The sequence below is a fragment of the Chelonoidis abingdonii genome, chromosome 23 (genome assembly GCF_003597395.2).
Source record: "Chelonoidis abingdonii isolate Lonesome George chromosome 23, CheloAbing_2.0, whole genome shotgun sequence".
NCBI lineage: Eukaryota > Metazoa > Chordata > Testudines > Testudinidae > Chelonoidis > Chelonoidis abingdonii.
The window spans coordinates 6,624,158-6,642,416 of NC_133791.1; the positions used below are offsets into that span (position 1 = coordinate 6,624,158).

At 47.5% G+C, this 18,259-nt stretch overlaps 1 protein-coding gene across 1 annotated transcript in view; it reads right to left on the bottom strand.

Annotated features, from left to right (window-relative positions):
* The window catches only part of MMP23B (matrix metallopeptidase 23B), a 26,087-nt gene extending 11,855 nt beyond the window's left edge, over positions 1–14,232 (bottom strand). The window contains exons 1-5 of the mRNA XM_075060396.1: positions 12,802–14,232; positions 10,282–10,463; positions 6,670–6,800; positions 3,098–3,237; positions 1,905–1,986 (exon numbers count right to left, since the gene is read on the bottom strand). Of these exons, the coding sequence (XP_074916497.1) occupies positions 1,905–1,986; positions 3,098–3,237; positions 6,670–6,800; positions 10,282–10,463; positions 12,802–12,805 (539 nt within the window). The 5' untranslated portion in view covers positions 12,806–14,232. The remainder of the gene's footprint in view (positions 1–1,904; positions 1,987–3,097; positions 3,238–6,669; positions 6,801–10,281; positions 10,464–12,801) is intronic.
* Positions 14,233–18,259: the final 4,027 nt, after the last annotated feature.

The following is an 18,259-nucleotide window of genomic DNA, read 5'->3' on the forward strand; positions in this document are numbered from 1 at the left end:
CAATCCAATTCTTCATGTCCAGCGGCACACATGGTGAGACTGTCCATTTCTGTGGGGGGAGAAAGCAAATGGGCACAAACCGCTCCCGCTCCGCAAGCCTCAGAAAGAAATGCACCTGATGACATGACAATAGCCAACAGATCAAGTATGGTTAAGAGGAGTTATGCCACCGCGCCAGACAAGACGTATATCCTCATAAAGTGTGCGACTCACGTCAGGTATCTGCATCTCTGAGCACATGCGAGGATGGCTGAACAAAGGGAGAGTGTCTGCGCCACGCATTCCTGAATACAATGTAGAAGTGTTCCAACCCACCACGCAAACGCACCATAGAGGGCAAAAATCAAACTTACAAGCAAGATAGTGTTGAAAAGTTTCCTCTACCTCTTAGCCCCCGATTGGTAGGTCCTGCCGCCTTATTCGCGAGCCCGAATGAGCGGCACAACTGCACCAATGAGGATGTAAGAACTTCGCGCCTGCGTCATATACTGGAAACAAGACACCTACCACTCTAGAGAGATCATAGTTTCGCCATAACCCTCCTGCCTGTCTTGACTCGAGCGAGTATGGGAATTGTTCTGGCGGGAAGAGCCAAGGCACGGCCGCTGCTAACCTCGGCCCTCTAGCTTCCAACGGCACAACAAACCGTGATCCTTCCTGCAGGCTAGATACTTATACGTGGCCTACTCACTAGCGAGCTGAGATACAGCAGTACAGCTCACCACTGAGAGCGAACTCATTCCACTCATTGGCCACTGTCCGGCCAGAAGACGACACCTTCATCTAAGTCCTTCTAAGCAAGTCCTAATAGGATAGCACTTTTACTCAATCTGCCGTGGCGATATAGACGATTAGAACCTAGCCTATTATCGCTCCTCCACATACGCGCACAATTTAACCCTCACCACAGTATAAGTCTCTCACTCTCAGCTCCTTCCCTATTAGCTCCCAACTGACTCAAGCACACACCCTCCTCACCTCTGCTCCTCCCTGCCTACTGGAGTGAGCTCCTTTTAAAACACAGGGCCTTAGTTAGCCTGCCTTGATTGGCTGCAGGTGTTCTAATTAAAGTAGCTATCTCCACTGCCTTCTAGAAAGATCTTAATTGGCCCCACGTGCCTTGATTAACCTGGAGCAACTGCCATTTGGTTACCAGGGTACTAGGGATTTGTTTAGCCTGGGGCTAACATAACTGTTTCTCAGTACTTTACTGTAGCCATCTGGCCTTGCCCCATCACAATAGTTAGAAATGAGGGTTGAATAATACAAACCAGGTCCAACTCTATAGATAAAATACGCAATAGAAGGGCGAGGTATCATCTAAAGTGATACAAAGGTCCTCAGGCTGGGACCAAGGTTTTACAGTAGTGCTCACACCATAAAAACTCCTTTGCTGAGCTGCTACTTCTTATAAAGGTTTATTTAGTTATAACCACTTGCCTGCAACAAATGTCCATCCAAAGCTCTTTACAAATGCCTCTGAGAGGCAGATAAGTGTTATCCTCTTTTAAATCTGGATTTAACAGAGACATATCGAGGTTAAGTGACTTGCTCCAGGCCACCATGCAGAACCTGGCTCTCAGGCCTGCGCTCTAGTTACATGTCATGCAGTCCTTAATAGGTGCCTGGAATGGGGCTCTGTGGCGCTCGTATGTGGCAGCATTTCTCTCTCTGTTAGGCAAGACCCCCCCGGGAGGTGGATCATCTGCTCTCAGGTGGTGTCACGCAATAGCAGAGCAAGAAATATGTTGCGAAACAATGGAAACTTCGCTGGAAATCCTGAAGAGACAGTCTGCACAGGAAAGAATGATCATGTCTCATAGGCCATAAATCCCAAAAGGAATTTACATCTAGAATGTGAAACTAACCAGATGATCCAGGATTAAAAACTGCATTGTGATTGCCCAGGGCTGAGAGCTTCAGAAAGGCACCTAGTGAACCTGCATAGCAGCTGAGAAGGGACACAGGGAAATGGCTCAGTAAGATCTGTGGAGATAAACAAGGAAGAGGGAGCAGAATCCTTGAGCTTGAAGCTGAGGCCTGGTCTTGCAAGGAATTGTACCGTGGATGGTGAGAAAGGAACCAGAATTAAGGAATAACTAATAGGATTTGAAGAATGGTCTGGAGTACATGGAGAGCTAACAGGGTGGGGAGAGAGAATAATAATATTAATAGTTAGCTCTTGTGCAGTACTTTTCATCTGGAGATCTCAAGGCACTTTACAAAGGAGGCATCATTATCCCCATTTTACAGATGGAAAATCTGGGGCACAGAGAAGTGAAGTGACTTGTCCCAGGGCACCAGCAGGCCAGTGGGAAAGCTGAGAATAGAGCCAAGGTCACCTGAGTCCCAGTCCAGTGTTCTATCCACTAGGCACCACTGCTAGCCCAGAAAAGGAGAAACTGTATTGAACTTCCTCTTCAGTTAGTGTGTTTGTACCTGTGAGAGCAGCTCAGATACCATAGGGACAAGTGTGATATAAATATACAGGTAGACCTTGCTCTGCAAGAGGAAGAAGCAGCTGGCTGCACTGTAGAGAGAGTACTGCTGAGGTGTTCTTCCGTCTAGGGCATGTGGAGTGCCACTAGGATTTCTCTATAAATAAAATACCAGGAGGCATCATGGCTACCAGTCAGCGCACCAGACTAGGATCCAGGAGAACTGTGCTCTATTCTAGACTCCACTACAGACTTACTGTGACATTGGGTGAGTCACTTTACTTCTCTGCACTTCAGTTTCCCCATCTTTGAAATGGGGATAATCCTGCATCATGGGGGTGTTGGGAGATTTCACTCTCTGAGCTCCCTGGATAGCAGGCACTAGGGAAGTGATAAATACTATAGCCCCTTCCCTTGCTGAATACACTGAATTAGATTCCTCCCAGAGGGAAGACAGGTGCATCAAAGGTCTGGGGGTTGCATCACCAATACCAGCCAGAGGGTGTGGCCCAGCCTGTGCTGTGGGGAGGAGCATTCCAGTTGCAGGATTCCTGGGTCTCACATGAAAAGTTCTGCAACTAAATGTTCCACAGAACATCCCGTAGTGCCAGAGCCCACTCTCTCTTTAGTGCAGGTCCCCAGGGTCTTTGCAGACCTACCTATTTTCAGGTCACTAGCCGAGTTGGGTGGCACCTCCTTGAAGTTGAATGGTGAAACATTGCTCCACATTCGGAAAGCAGCTGCTAACCCCTTCCGTGTGACACTCTCATTGATGAGGTTTCTCGGGAAGGACACGATTCTGTGGGGAGACACAGACTGGCTTTAGACAGATCCCAGACTATCCTCCTGCATCAACTGAAGGTTCCAGTACTGCTCACCTGGAAAGGTTCCCATCTTAAATAATTTCACTGCACTAGACTATGGGTCTAGTCCAAAGCCCATTGAAATCAGTGAGAACCTTTCCATTGACTTGATGGGTTCAGAGCAGGCCCTATTTGCAGAATAGCAGATAATTTAATTAGGGTGATAAACTCTTTAATCTGTGCAATGAGGAGATACCACAATGCTCGTGGGCAACATGGAGGCAACAAGTTAATAGCTGTTAATTCTTGCCCATGCTATAGCAGGCTCTGGCTTTTCACTGCTCTGCGCAGGGGCGTTTGTGCTGTTCTGCAGCATCCCTGGTTATTTGTCTGGGCTGGTGGTGGGCAGACCTCTGCTGTCCATTTGGAAGGACTGTTCTACTGGCCAGCAGTTCACCACCACTGGCTGGACACTGTGACAATGATAATGTGCACCTGGGACAGTCTATGACCCCAACAGCCAGACTGTGAGGAAAAGGACCCCACAATGGCTGCTAGGGGGATTTGACCTAGTGCTGACCGGGATGGTTCAGTGCGTGCTGGGGAGAAGGGGAACGGGACAAGTTGCAATGAGACATCTGTGTGGCTGAAGGAGCGAGATGGAACTGCCCAGGGAATCCAGACAGTGGCACTGCTAGACTGAGCAGGGAGTGTCAGTCTGTGCCTGCTGCTCACACTGAAATGCCTACTCAATCCCTTTCTAAGTGCCTCAGGAACTCCCATTCTAGTGTAGGTGAGAGCTACAGGCAGCTAGAACCCCCCTCCTCTCCGCTGCCTACAGCAAACTCAATGCAAATATAACTGTATCCTCCTTCCTTTCTTCTTTGTTGGTTTAGAGACTTTCCCATCCATTTCAGTCCTGGTCTGGGAAGCCTCCCAGCTGGAGCAAAACCCTCCCTGCCCCAAAACAACCCTCCTCCTAATGCAGAGCAGAGGCTGAAACAGGCATTCCCTGCTGCCAGAGGCCACTTTCAGATCTCCGAGACTAATCTGGTTAGACTTGGGTCTGCTTAGCAGCCGCTGCCTTGGAAAATCACTTCAGAGAAGGCTTGCTGTAAAGGACTGGCCAGATGGGGGGTGATTTATAAAGGGGTGGTTGTCACCACATATTACACTGAATACACTTTTAACTGTCTCAGGAGTTCCCAGAAGGGCGCCCTCCCCTCTCAGCAAGGGTTTAACAAGGGGCCTTTCTTCAGCAAGACCTGAGGACTCCTGCCAAGGCTGAGGTACAGACCACATCCGGACGCCTGGCCTGCTGCCTGAGGTTCACCAGCACGGCATGGTCACACTGCCAGGCCTCAGCTGGCTCTGGAGGGATTCCCCAGGCACACTCACTGCACTGCGCTCGCTGTGTCTACACACCTGCTAACACACGTGAGAAACATTCAACAGGCCCCTGCCATCCAGCACGTCTTTTTACTGCTCCTCAGTGTCCCAAAGAGGCAAAGCATCTGTCAGGACATGGAGGCCATTGTCCATCATGCTTGGCCTGCTTCACTGATGGGCACAGCATTGGCAGGCCAGAAGCTATTCATCCACTGGTGATTTCAGGCAGTGTTTTGCTTAAGGGCTGAACACTTCACAATTACAGTGTGGGTAGAAAGTAATAAGAAAGGGCTAGATCCTAGGGAGGTGTCATTCTGCATGACTTTGGAGCTATGCCAGCTCACACCGGCAGGAGCTGTCTGTCTCAAGTCCCTAGGCAATGCTCTGGAACTGCTCCCCACAAAGCTCATCAGAACTCTGGGGAGTCTCCTCTCTTGGAGCAGACTGTCTTCAGGGCAAGAAGCTCACACAGCTTCCTGGGTCTGACCTTGGAACACTCAGCATCCTCTGCCCCTCTGTGTGCTTCCCACAGCGAGTCTGCCCAAGCGGGGTCCTGGGGAAGCCAGAGGGTTCTGCAACCCCACTTCACAGTCAGACATGACTCTTAGCCAGCCAGTAAAACAGAGGTATATTGGATGATAGGAACATGGTCTAAAACAGAGCTTGTAGGTACAGAGAACAGGACCCCTCACAGCTGGGTCCATCCTGGGGGGCAGAGAGCCAGACACCCATGTCTGTACTCACTCCTTGTCCCCAACTAGCTCCCAACTGAAGCCCCCTCCAGCCCTTCCTTCTCTGCTGAGTTCCTTTCCTGGGCCAGGAGATCACCTGACCTCTTTGTTCTCCCACACCTTTAGCATCCCCTTGCAGAGGGAAAGGGCCCGGGCCACTAGCTGCCAGGAGACAGAGTGTCAGCAGAAACTGAGGCACCCACACAATACTCAGAAGAAACATTAAGAACATTCCTACTTCATCACACTGGCCTATAGATTTAGGATTGTGTCATTCCAGAGAGCATTGTTTTGACTCAAGTTTGGGGTGTGCTCTCCTGTTGGCATCTATATGACACATATTGTGCAGTGTGCACAAGGCCATTTTCTCCGTTGCAACATCACCAAGTCCAAGGACTTGCACTGGCTTATACCAGTGGTGAATTAGGTCCCTTATTATCTTTGGGTTCTGTAGATACTTGGTCTTTGAGCTATTGGCAGAAGCAGCCTGCTTATTTCACAAAGGAAAATACTGTCATTGTACATGTATATTGCTCCATCCCCTCCAAAACAGATCTTCACTCCCTTTACAGCTACAAAGTACCACCAAAGTACAGCCTCTTCTGAAGCGGAGCAGTGCAGCCAGCTGGCATGCAACATTCTGGGTGGTCATGTTTGTGAGTATGAAATTTGGCCACAGATATTGAGGTGAACCTCCATTCTTATGAGTGTGCCAGGTAATTCTCCCATCCTGTGAGCCCTTTGTTTTTAGGATCTAAACTGAAAGATAAAGTTCCACTTCTGCCATGAGCACAGAGGGTTCTCATGCTGGACTATCTCTGCTCCCGTTGAAGACTATGAGAATTTTACAAACAACTTCATGGAGAGCAGTTCATCCAGTGCTGAGCCCATCCACAGTGAACTGGGACCAAATGTATTTACCTTGGAGGGGTGAATGGACCACAGAACTGAGTCAAAGGGAATTGTAGGTGTGTCAACCCAGAATTCATCCCAGATCAGCACCATATCCAGTAGAAACCTGTAGGTTTCTGCAAGTGTTAGCAAGCATCATACCATGCATTAGTTCCTTATAGAAGTTCTGCACTGCGCATGATCTGTACAACCTGTGGGAGAGACCTAGCAGTATTTGTATGAATAGAGCCTACTCTAATGTGTGTCTGGATGACTAATTGTTCCCAGCTATCCACTGCTCACAAGCAGTTCACTTAGCACAAGGATCCACAGCAGGAAAACATGAGTGTCAAAGGCAGGAAGGCACAAAGCAAACATTGCAGACCCAGCACGCACAGAGTTAATACGTGTTCATACCTGTACGTCAGGTTGAAGTGGTCCCATTTCAGCTGGCCTGGTGTGAGCGTGTATCGTTTTCTCCGTGTATTGGGTAGGTGTGGGAGGGCTGGGGCAATCACCCCCCGAAGGTCAGGCAATACGGCATCTTCCTTGAAAGACAAACAGGAGGTTAAAAGAGTTGGAGCAGCTCGAGCAGCGTGCCTAAACCTGCCCGTTTAGGGGCACTTGTGTATGTTGGTACCTACTTGTGGGCCCCTAGGTGTCCCTTCCAAAGCCGTAATGCTGTTGGTACGACTGCAAAGCACTGACTGTATGATGGTGCAATCTTCCTAAACTGTAACCCCCATGAGGAGATCTGGTGAAAACCAACCTCCTCCTCTTCCCCCCACCAACTCCTTCCCAGTGCCTGTGGCTGAGAATGTGTTTTAGGGAGTCCATTCCTGTGCAGGAGTCTCCTCTCCTTTAGCACAGAAAACACACAGCAAGATTTACATTGACAGACTACTCAGAATGCTCTAGAGGTTGCTATGCAAGAAGGCAGAGGGTGCAAAGAACAAGGAATGGCCAATAGAGATGAGTCCTCTCCTGGCAGGAGATGAACTAGATGGGAGCTCATAAGCCATTTCTGTCTCCAACATCTATTGTCCAGATTCTCTAGTCTGCTAACGCCACTATGAAGTAGAAAGTCAGTGGAGAATTTCTTCTTAATCAGGAAACTCCACTGGGAACAGTGGCTCCCCCAACTATACCCCCAGTCCCTGGTGTAAGGGTGTGTGCTGTGGGTAGTTCTTGTGACAGGGGACAGGCAGGAAGGGAAGGGAGCAGAGTTCCACTGCTACGGATTCTAAGGGACCTTACATCAGTGGTGTAAGTTACAGACCTGCCTCTGCACAGCCCTAACTTGTGCTGTGTGGCCCAGAACGAGTCAAAGTCTGAGTCTATGGCCACAGGGATCGCAGCAGTTCCTGGAAAGTTCTCACTTCATTTTATTTTGCCAACTCTCTCTAGCATCATCCTACTGTGAGATGAAACACTGGGTGACTGAGTCAAACAGGCTCACGTTTGGGCCAGGGGAGCTCTTTATGAAGTTGGATTTGGACCTGAAACTCCCTTCCCAGTGCTTTTGGGAGCACTGGAGATACTTTAAAAGCAATCCCTTTAGTTTGCTGCTGTCCCCGCCTTTATTGGATTAGGCTAGAGGCCAGCCTGGCTCTGAGTTCTGCCAAAAGAGGGGGAAAGGATGAGGTGTCACAGGTCCCTGAAAGCTACCTTCTATTAGCACTGCCTCCTATGCTCAGGATTCATATACTGTATATTTTCTGCATGTCTTTGCTCCCAGGATGTCAAAACAACAATACAATATATTAGCAATACGACTAAAAATTCTTAGACATGCCTTAATTAATTAATGCCTGTGTAGAAGGCAAAAATTATCTTCACTTTACACATGAAGGAGCTGAGTCCCAGAGTCAGAGCCCCAAGGTCACACAACAAGTTAGTGGCAGTGGCAAGCTAGAACCCAAACACGCCGACTACCAGCCCGTGCTCTAATTACCAGATAGTGCTGCCTCCCCCGTAGCTAACACTGCTTCTCAAAAAGACAAGAGACTCCATCATAGTGGGGAACCAGAGTCTCTTCTGTGTCCATCAGCCAGGTCCACCAACTATAGGCTATCTGGCTTCTCCCCCTTGTCCCAACCTTAGGTTTAACTCTAAACCTGGAAGCACCACTTGTCTTCACTGGGGAGACAGGCCTCATGCCAGCTCAGCTGTGGGTCTGACCCAGTTTTGTGACATGGATTCCTGTTCTCAAGGGAGCAATTGAAAACAACTGAATTCTTTAAATGTAAGGACTTCAAGGTTGCCTTGGTGCCCAGGGATTGGTCAGTGCTGGGCATGGGACACCAGAGCAGGTGGACTAGGGGATGACAACTAATCAGGTACTTTTTGCTCTTCTGCAGCACCTTTGATCCAAGGATTACAAAGCAGGTCACAGATGGCAATGAATTAAGCAAGTCCTACGTGTCTGTGTTTTCCCTTAGCTGCTTTTCTTAAGACAGGAGCAATCCCACTGGCCTCAGTGGTGCCCATTCTCAGCTACAGTACGGCCCTTTTATGCCACTCTGGCAATGTATGGCAGCCACAAAAATGGGGTAGAAACAGCTCCCTGGGAATACCCTGCACAGGGGGCCACCTCAGTTGGTTTAGAGCTGGTGTCTTGACTCCATCCCAGTCTCTGTGTGTCAGAGCAAACTGGACGTGCAGCCAGAGGCCACAATGCTATTGTCTATTTTTCAGGGCTCATGGGAAGCACAGTGTATATTAAAGCAACCCTGAAGCTGCTCTGACTTGTGTCAGGGGCTGGGCACTGACCCAGGATAAAAGGAGTTTTAAAAAGGTGGTTTAAAGCCATCTTGTCCTCGCCAGCTCTAGCCTCATAACAGAGTAAGGGAGAATCAGGCCCAGTGGAGGTAACTAAAACCTGTTGGAAATGTTCTGACCTGGGCTGCAGTTCAGCCCATTATACAGATGGGCCCATTCCCACCTGGGTTAAGCCTTCAAATCCCCCTAGGTTTTGAGTGTGTTCAGATCCAGGCATTTGGTTCAGGACCATCTTTACTCATTATAATGGAGTCCAAGATACACAAAAACAACAAAGGTGTATTGGCCAATGCACCTATTTCATACTACCCACCCACCCTCTTACAATGATTGTAGAGACTATTTATCCATATTTGTCCAAACTAATTTGCTTTTTCGAGTTGCACAGACTTTAGTTCTTTCCAGTTTATCTCTGTCCTATTCCTAGATTTCCATTTCCATTAGTGACACCGTAGTGCAGCTAGACAGCTTAGAACCAGTTTCAGAGCCACAAAGCAGCATCGGAGCACTACTGCCAGCTGATGATACATGCAAACAGGAGAGGAAGCAAGAGACACTTTTCATGATGTGACATAAGCAGCAAAATTAAATCTGCTCCTGGGAGACCCTCATCTTTGTCTTTGTTCCCCATGAATCTCAGTTTGCTTCAGAAGACTTGCTAATGGATGCCTCTAGAATCAGAATAATCTATCACGACAGCAGCTAATGGGTTCTGTGGGTCCAGCACTAAATCCTACTTTGAGGACTTTCTGATCTCACAATAGCCCTGTCTGCGAAGATCCCGGTAAAGAGCTCTGCTGATTCAGCTGCTACAAGGCTGGGATATGCATGAGCCACATCACACTGGGGTGTGAGAGCTGGGTTCTCAGGGTATTTACTCTCTGACCCAAATTGAAGAGTTTTTCCACATGCCAGGTTGTGAGACAAACACCAAGTTTTAGAAAAGTTACTGGTTGGATATAGCAAAGAAAACATTTGCCATATCTTCAGAAGTCTGGAATCAGCCTCTGACCCTAATCTTCGGGTTCTTCATTTCCCTTTCAGATTCTTTTGCAAAAAATGGACTCACTAAATACAAACAGATACTGGAGTTGACAAGCCAGCCATAAAGGAATTTCTAGCCGACTTAGGTCACCCCTTGAGTTTACAAGTACGTACACACACACACACACACACACACACACACACACTCACTCTCCACATTCTGTAAACCATTCCAAGCATTTGAGAATTTGATCCCATCCCTACCTGAGGTTTCTGAGCTGCAGCTCCCACTGGATCTTCCAGAGTAGCCAGCAAAGCTACCAGAGGGAAAATGTATAAAATGCATAAAAATCCCACAATGGATTTATATCTCCCACACTTCTCCTCTGCAGATGAGAAAAAGCCCTTGTTGCTGTCTGCAGAAAGTCCTTCCATTTGATCCAAGTCTGCCTTTAATTAAAAAAGAGGAGGGGGGGAATAATCAACTTATGGACTGTATTTGTAACCCTCCTGCTCGCAGTTGCATCTGGAGCATTTGCAAGGAGCCCTGCAGTCAAAATTTGTAAGAAACCACCACCAGCCTTTGAAAACGGTTTTTTGTCTTTTTTTACAAAAGACTTTACATTAAGCTGCTTTCCAATGTGCCAGGGATTCTATCAGCCCCTGCCAAGCAGTATCATGTTACTTGAGCAGAAAGTTAGGGCTGGAGGAGGAACCAGCAAAGTGAAGCAAGCTGGGATGAACACAAACTCCTTCATTTGACTGGCTGAGTGTCGGCATAGGACAAATCTGCAGTTGTCAGCTTTATGTAATAAAAACGGGGAGGGGAATAAAAAGGAATCCAGAAGCCAGCATCATGCCTTTGGAACAGTTCATGAGGGATGCTTAATGCTAGAAGAGCTGTCATTTGCCAGAGGCCATCGACAGGAGCAGAATGCGACTGTAAACTGAAGGCAGCAAGAGCCTTTTTGCTTTGAAGATTTTGGTCAGTTTACAAAAGCTCAGATGAAGTTAAACATCAGCTCACTCCTTATTGGAAATTGGCAGGCGAGTCCTATAGGACTGTTGTGTTTTGGTTTGGGCAGTTAAGTGATCACTGATCTGGGACTGAGACACACAGATCAAGCGTTCCAGAAGTGAGTGGCAGTTCTGAGTGCCTTAATTTATTTGAAGAGTCTCGACTGGGGACTCCAAAGGGCCTAGTTTTAAGAGGGAGGGTTCCTGGCAAGCCCTGAACAATAAGTTCCCCTTAAACACCAAATCAAAATCACTAGTTGCTATTGAAAGTCTGAGCCAGAAATTCTCTCATCTTGTGCTTGTGATTTGTTGGTCTTTCTGGCCAGCACCTTTCAGGATTAGGTGTTTGATAACAAGCGGCTATGAACTGACATCACTTTGCTATCTGGTTACAGTCAGGCATATGAGACGCAGGACTTTGTGCAATTCTCCTGCTTTCCCAAGAGGGTAAGCGCTCACTGCCAGCTAGTGTTAAAAAAAAAAAAATTAAAAAAAAAATCCCAAGTGACATTTGAAAGCCGCAGAAAGTGGATGATTTCTGCACTTTGATATGAGTGTCTTTAAAAATGATCTCATTTGAGACAAAAAAAATCCCTTCATTCACAACCAAAACTATTACCAGTTGGAATTTCACATGGTTCCAGTGCAGAATTGGTCATTTCCTGGGGATTTAGTGAAAAATGAAGTTTCTGGGGTTCTGAAATGTCCTGGAACAGAAGTGACAAAAACAGTTGTGTGAAATTTTACAAACATTTCCCCCTCACTGTTATGCAAGGGTCTCTGAAGCAGCAGCACGTTTCACAAAGGGACTAGAACAGGAACAAGTGTGTGTGTGGGGGGAGGGGGGTCAGATTGCATGGCACATAGGGAGGGCGTAGCCAGAGCAGGGAGCCGCATGGCAGAAGGTACAAAGAGTAGGATAGGAAAGAGTGGTTAGAATGGGAAGGAGGAATAGCAGCAGGAAGTGAGAGCAGACACACAGTTGGGGCAAAGCCTTGACGGTAAGGAAAAGCTCGAACTGCAAACTTGCACTGGCACTTGGACTCTGGGCACAGACTAGTGGCTCTTGTCCAATGAGGATATTTCTACATAGCAGCTGGGAGGTGCAAATTCCCAGTGCGGGTCATTGTACCTGCACTAGCTCTGCTCGAGCGAGATGCTAACAATAGCAGTGTGGCTCCCTGAATACATGCCTAAGATGGGGGCTAGCCCAAACCCACCACCTGCGCTGCAACGGCCACTCACACAATAGCTTGAGCAGAGCTAGTCCAGGTCTGTCCACCTGTGCTGGGAATTACACCTCTCAGCTTAGCATAGACATGAGCAGAGAAGTATTGACGCAAATGCAAAACACCACTAGCAAACACTGCCAGAAGAACATTAACTTCACTAGCATGTGTGTACCACCACCACAGCCCAGTGTGTCAGCCCTTTGTCAGGCCAATAAGCACCAATAATGCATGATCTATCTAGGTACTTCTGTGGCTCCCACCACCAGAGTACTGAGTGCCTCACACTCTGTTGTATTTATTCTCAACATCCCAGTGAGCGCGGGCAGTGCTAGCATCCCCATTTTACTAATGGGACACTGAGGCACACAGAAACTAACCTCTCTGACATGCCCAAAGGTCACAGTCTTTGGCAGACCAGGGACTTGAACCCAGGTCTTCTGAGTCCCAGGCTAGTCCCCTAACCACTAGGCCATCCTTCCAAAGAAAAGATCATATAGGTATACGTTTGCAAAAGCTGAATCCAGAACCCAAACACCCATCACATTTGGAAGAGTTGGAGGCTTGCTGCTTTGGCCCAGTCTAGAAAGTTACAGGGTTATCTGTGAAATATGGATTGGGCTCAGATTCCAAACAGTAGCAAACTTTGGCTGGAGGGTTCTGATTCTGGACCCACTTCTCTTCTGCACAGACTATGAAACAGCTGATTAAAGAGCATGCTGGAGGCTCTAATTGCTGCAGTATATCCGTTATTCAAGAGGCGATTGAAAGCCTTTGACCTGAGTTAACAGAGATCATCTGACATTCTGGATATGAGCAGAAATTTTGTTACTTTTTAGCCCCGCTCAGTCTGACCCCAAGTGGGTCACTGTGGCTGCTGAGAAGATACAGGAGCTCAGGGCTGTTTAGTGTCACACGCTTCTGCCTGAAGGGGACAGGTAAGGGTATGGTTCTCCTGGATAGGAAGCAAGAGTGGTTCTTGGAAAGCAGGCATCTCTCCTTTCGCACTCTGTGGGGTAGGCACTGCGACAGGCAGCACAGGAACTCCTCTCCCTGCGTGCAGTTCTGACCAGATGCTGAATCCTTTAGAACTTTCTTTTTCTATTTAAGCCAAATACTTGCTCAGAAAATCAGCTCAACGTGGCCAAGACAAACCTCAGCTACTTTGGCAGTGAGCGCAGGGCCTAAAGGATCAGCTGAGGAAAGTTCTTATGCTGGGCTATTCACAGGTTTTATTTGGCTGCTCACAGAGCTGTAAAGGATACATAATCTTAACCCAGTGAGCACTAAGTATCCCCGAGAAAGTCACAGTCACGTCTGGGTCCTTTAGTGGACTTCTGAAAGTTGTCGCTCTTAATATGTGTCTCAATGGCTTCTTACACGCAACCCTCAATGGACTTGGACCTTCCCCACAGCCTGCCACTAGCTCTTTGCTTTCACATCCTGCTGCCAACTCTCAAGATTCCCGTCTGGGAGGTAGCGAGACTTCAAGACTCCTGAGTTTTATTCCTGGCTCTTCCAAAGGCTCCCTGCAACACCTTGGACAAGACACTTAGCCTCTCTGATTTTGCACCCCCACTTGCAGAGCAGAGATGAAAATACTTAGCTTTTTCAGGTGCTTTGAAATCCTGAGATGAAAGGAATTAGACAAGGGCAGAGTGCTGCTATTAATCCACTGCTCTGTTCAATATAGATTTTAAATTCTCCTGTCTGGATACTTGGTTTGGATTCTATGCTGGAATTGACAGTCCAGCTACATTTGGACAGAAAATATTCCTAGCAACACTGGCTTGCAGCTCAGCACACAGTTGTAACCAAAGTGGAACATGTTACAGTTGAGGGAAGCCATATGGGATGATGGGGGGATATAACCAATGTAAATGTATCTGCTACCTACGCAGTATTCTCCTCCTGGCAGTTAGGGGTGCTGACCTGGAACCGGATCTCATTTAAGGAGGCTGGTTCTCCCCAACAACCAACCAGGGATGCATTCCTAAGACACTTTGTGTGATAAATATCACATGGGGAAAGCTGCCTCCAAGTGGCTTTGACATGCTCTTAGAGACCGACCTGTTCCAAAGAACTGAAATCATCACCTAGAGACCCCAAAATGTCAGGAACTGGTTACTTGTCCATTTCCTTTGTTAAAGGAGCAAGGTTTCTATATTTGCTCTATTTTTTTCATCCCCAGCTGCTGGTGTATTTGGCTTGGAGCATTGCATGGTTGCTCCATGTATAATGCACACTACGTGGCCGCATTCCCAAGTCCAGCTTTTAGCTCATAAAATAAACACTTGCATTCACATGGATTATTGTTTGCATTTCCTCCTTCCCCTTCATTTAGAATGGTTACATCAGCATATTATGGCCTCCTTCTGGAGTGTTTCCAAACAGATCTGGCTTAGCTACACAGGTCAAACTTTGAAGGGTAAAATTCACCCCTGTACAACAGGCTAGCACAAAGGTTATGCACCGCTCCTGTTCCATCAACAGAGGGCTTAGGAACGGTCTCATGTACATACAGCACCTCGCACAGTGGGAACCTGATCATGGTGGGGGCCTGTAAGCGCTACTGGCCCTCTGCACAGGAGTGAACAGTGCCATGTGACAGACCAGGAGCCTGGAACTCCTTTTATGTATCTACAGAACAAGTAGAGCATGTGCAGCGGCAGGGCACGCTTCCTCCATATCACCCCACCGCTGGTCCTCAGCTCTGTTCTGGAAGGCCCACCTTAGAAGTCAGAGGATAGGTCAGTCTCCATCCATGTCACCTTTGATGTCTCAGGGGATCAGCAGTGACCTTTTGCCTCCAGGAAACTAGTCCAAATCCGCCCAGGGTGGTGGCAGCTGAATGGTATTTTCCATGCTTTGGCTGCTTGGTGGCTCAGCTGAAAAGAGTTCATGTCTCTCAGTGCAGCTCTTGGTCCACAGAGCAAAAGCCACCCTTACATTTGGGTAGCCCTGGAGGCATTCCTGCCTGGCTACTTCACTGCTGCCTGTGGCAAAGGCAGGAAAAGCTTCTGCCTTGTAAACAGACTATGCAGTATAAAGGGTTATTCATCTGCTGCAGCACTAGGGAACATCCCAGTCCAACATGAGACAGAGTATCTGCCACCCCAGAGCTCCATCTCTCTCAACAGCACACATTACTCCTCGTCATCAGCTTCTGCTGACGCCTTGCAGTTATTCCTAGAGAGACAGGGAGATCTGCTGTTTAGAAAATGAGCTGAAAACAAGGTCTTCCTCTAGCTGGCAAAGGAGATGGAATATTTTTGCTAAAGGTTAAATGAAATGGCAGCTCAGAAGCGTCCACCATAGTCTGGATTTACGAAGGCTTCACCCACACCAGCAGAAACTCAGTCATCGGTCAGTGACCGGCGCTATGGGACTGAGAGGAGGCAGCAACATTCACCAATGCACAAGGGAACTGTGTTGAAAAGGGGGCAGAAAACTGCTTGCCAAACACCCTGTAGCTGCTGCACTTTGGTATGCTACATTAGTACTTGACCTGTAATTCTACATCTGTCAATCCAGGCTTACACTCACACTGAGGGAAGCAGCATGGTCCAACCAGCACAGAACTGGTAATAAAGGAGACCTGCGTTTTATTCTAAGCTCTGCCTCTGCATGATTTGGGGCAAGTAATTTCACTCACTGGGCCTCAGCTTTGCTCATCTGTAAAACAGGGAGAATGCGCCAGATTTCCAAGAGGGGATAGCTGGCTATTGAGCAGTTTGGAAATGCTGGCCCAATGAGACACTGCCACATTTGGGATAGGAACACGGCATGAGTGGAGGGGAGGGAAGGGAGAAAGGAAAATGCCCGCCAGGGAATCTTTGATGCTGGGAGGAAATGCAGTTGAAAGCCCAAAAGATCTCAATGGGAAAGTAAACTACAAACAGACAACAGGCATGAAAATCCCAGTCAGCAACAAATTGTTAGGATTTTCTTGGGTTATTTCTTCTTGAGGGGGTGAGGGAGGGAAAGAGGAGTAGTGTAGGACAATTTGTACCAGAATAAAAACAAACAACGTTCTTTCCCAAATAGTGGATGATTCTGAGAAGACATAAGAACAAACATTGCTAATTAGTGCCGAGAAGTCAGAAATTCAGATGGAGAAGAAAAAACAAAATGAAGCAGCTGCCCTTGAAAGAGCTACTCAATGATTTCATCCTTTTGTTCAGAGCAAAAAAGCAATGGATGGCTAAGGGGATATATAATAGGATAAGTAGTGACTTTCAACTTCTGGTCACTGGAGAGGGTCATCGTAATAGCTGTGTATTATATTTACTTGTTGTATATTATTCAGCCACTAAGCATCTGTGTGTGCCATACAGACTTCTAGATTGGGTGTTGTTTACTGGGGACAAGACACACAAAATTGGAACTCATGTTCGGTGGGGGACCTGTCTGTGTACTGAGACCACTTTCTTTAACAAATGCTCCCTGTTTAAGGATGACTGTGATTCCACCCATCATGCTAATCATCAAGAATCATTGCCCTCTTACGCCTGGCTTAAAGCCTGGAATGAGTTTGGTGTTTATTAATTTCAGTTTTTACTGGACAAGCGTCCTCTTTGTTGTATCAGAGAAAGGGGGATCCAGTGGTTACAGCATGAGACTAGCTTGCAAACCTTTCCCCAACTGAGAAGTGAAATGTACCTGCTTCATTCACACTGGTGTTCTGGGTCTGATTTTTAAGGCACAAAGTGCTTGGAGATCAGGGCTACTGTACCTTTCTGATGGATGAAGGGCTGGAGCAAAGCAGTGAAGCCAGTGGAAAGCCTCCCATTAACCGAGACTTCCATGAGCTTTGAATCTGGCCCTTGAGAGGCCTCCAGTTTCCAGGGCTGCTTCTCCCACACCAGCACTAAATTCACATATTGAAAGCAAAGGCAGGGCTGAGCATGGTGGGGAGATTCCAAGAAAGGCATTCTCAGAGGAAAGCTTAAAGAATGCCTGCCTGTCACGATATCAGCATCTTCTGATGAGGCTGAGAAATAAAGCAGGCTTTGTACGCCATTGGAAATAATGAAAGCCGTTTACAGAGCTCTTCCAGACATTTGTAAACCAGCTGTTAGCTCAATGCAAAGGCACCAGTCGCTGTTCATTTAGAGAGAGTCCATTCAGTCCTGCTTTATACTGGTGCTTGGGGTCTATGTCAGGGAATCGCACCGATGTAACTGTTGTCATGCTGGGGTGAGTTCTCTGTCTAGACAAGCCCCAAGGATGAGGTATTCCAGCATCAATATAATAAAGCCAACCCTATTAACACATACTCCTGCAGGTTTTAATGGTGTTTCCAGGGCAGGAATCTCTTGACCATGCAGCGAGTTTTTCCATTCTATACAACTGGAATTTCTTACAGTCTCTTTGAAAACACCATGACCACTGCAAAGCACCTCAACTGCCTTTAAATTAACATTATTGCTTGTCTGCATTAGGGGTTTGCCCTGGGGCAGCAACACGGAAATGGGGGCCAATCCTTGGAGTCGACAAGGCCTAAGGAGAGGCAGGAGGAATCGGAATGAGACTGTGTTCTCTTGCTGCCCAGCATGGAGACAGGTTTGCAGAAATGACTTTCCGTGCAAAACCAGCTGCACAAAAAATTGCTAACAAAATCAGTTGCCAATTCAAATACCAGGCTCCCAGCTGGATGGAATAGAATTTGCCAGGAAAAATAGAAGAGCACACACAAAAAATACTAACTCAGCCACTTTCCTCCTGCAGAGTTTCTTGAGGCACTTACCCTCAAAGCGAGAGTTGGGGAGGCTAAAGCAATGATGGGTTGTTCTGAGGACTCTTCTGTGGTTTTGTCCCTGGGTGCTCTACTCACCTCGCAGTGACGCCCCCTTCTGGCAATTCCGGGGATTAGCTCACCTGGTTCAGTGCTCCTTTTCTTCTCTTTCACCATTGCAGCTCTCCCCCTAACTCATGGAGTTGCAGTACCGCTGCTTCGTGACTTGGGTCCTCCAGGCAGGTCACAGTGTGATTTC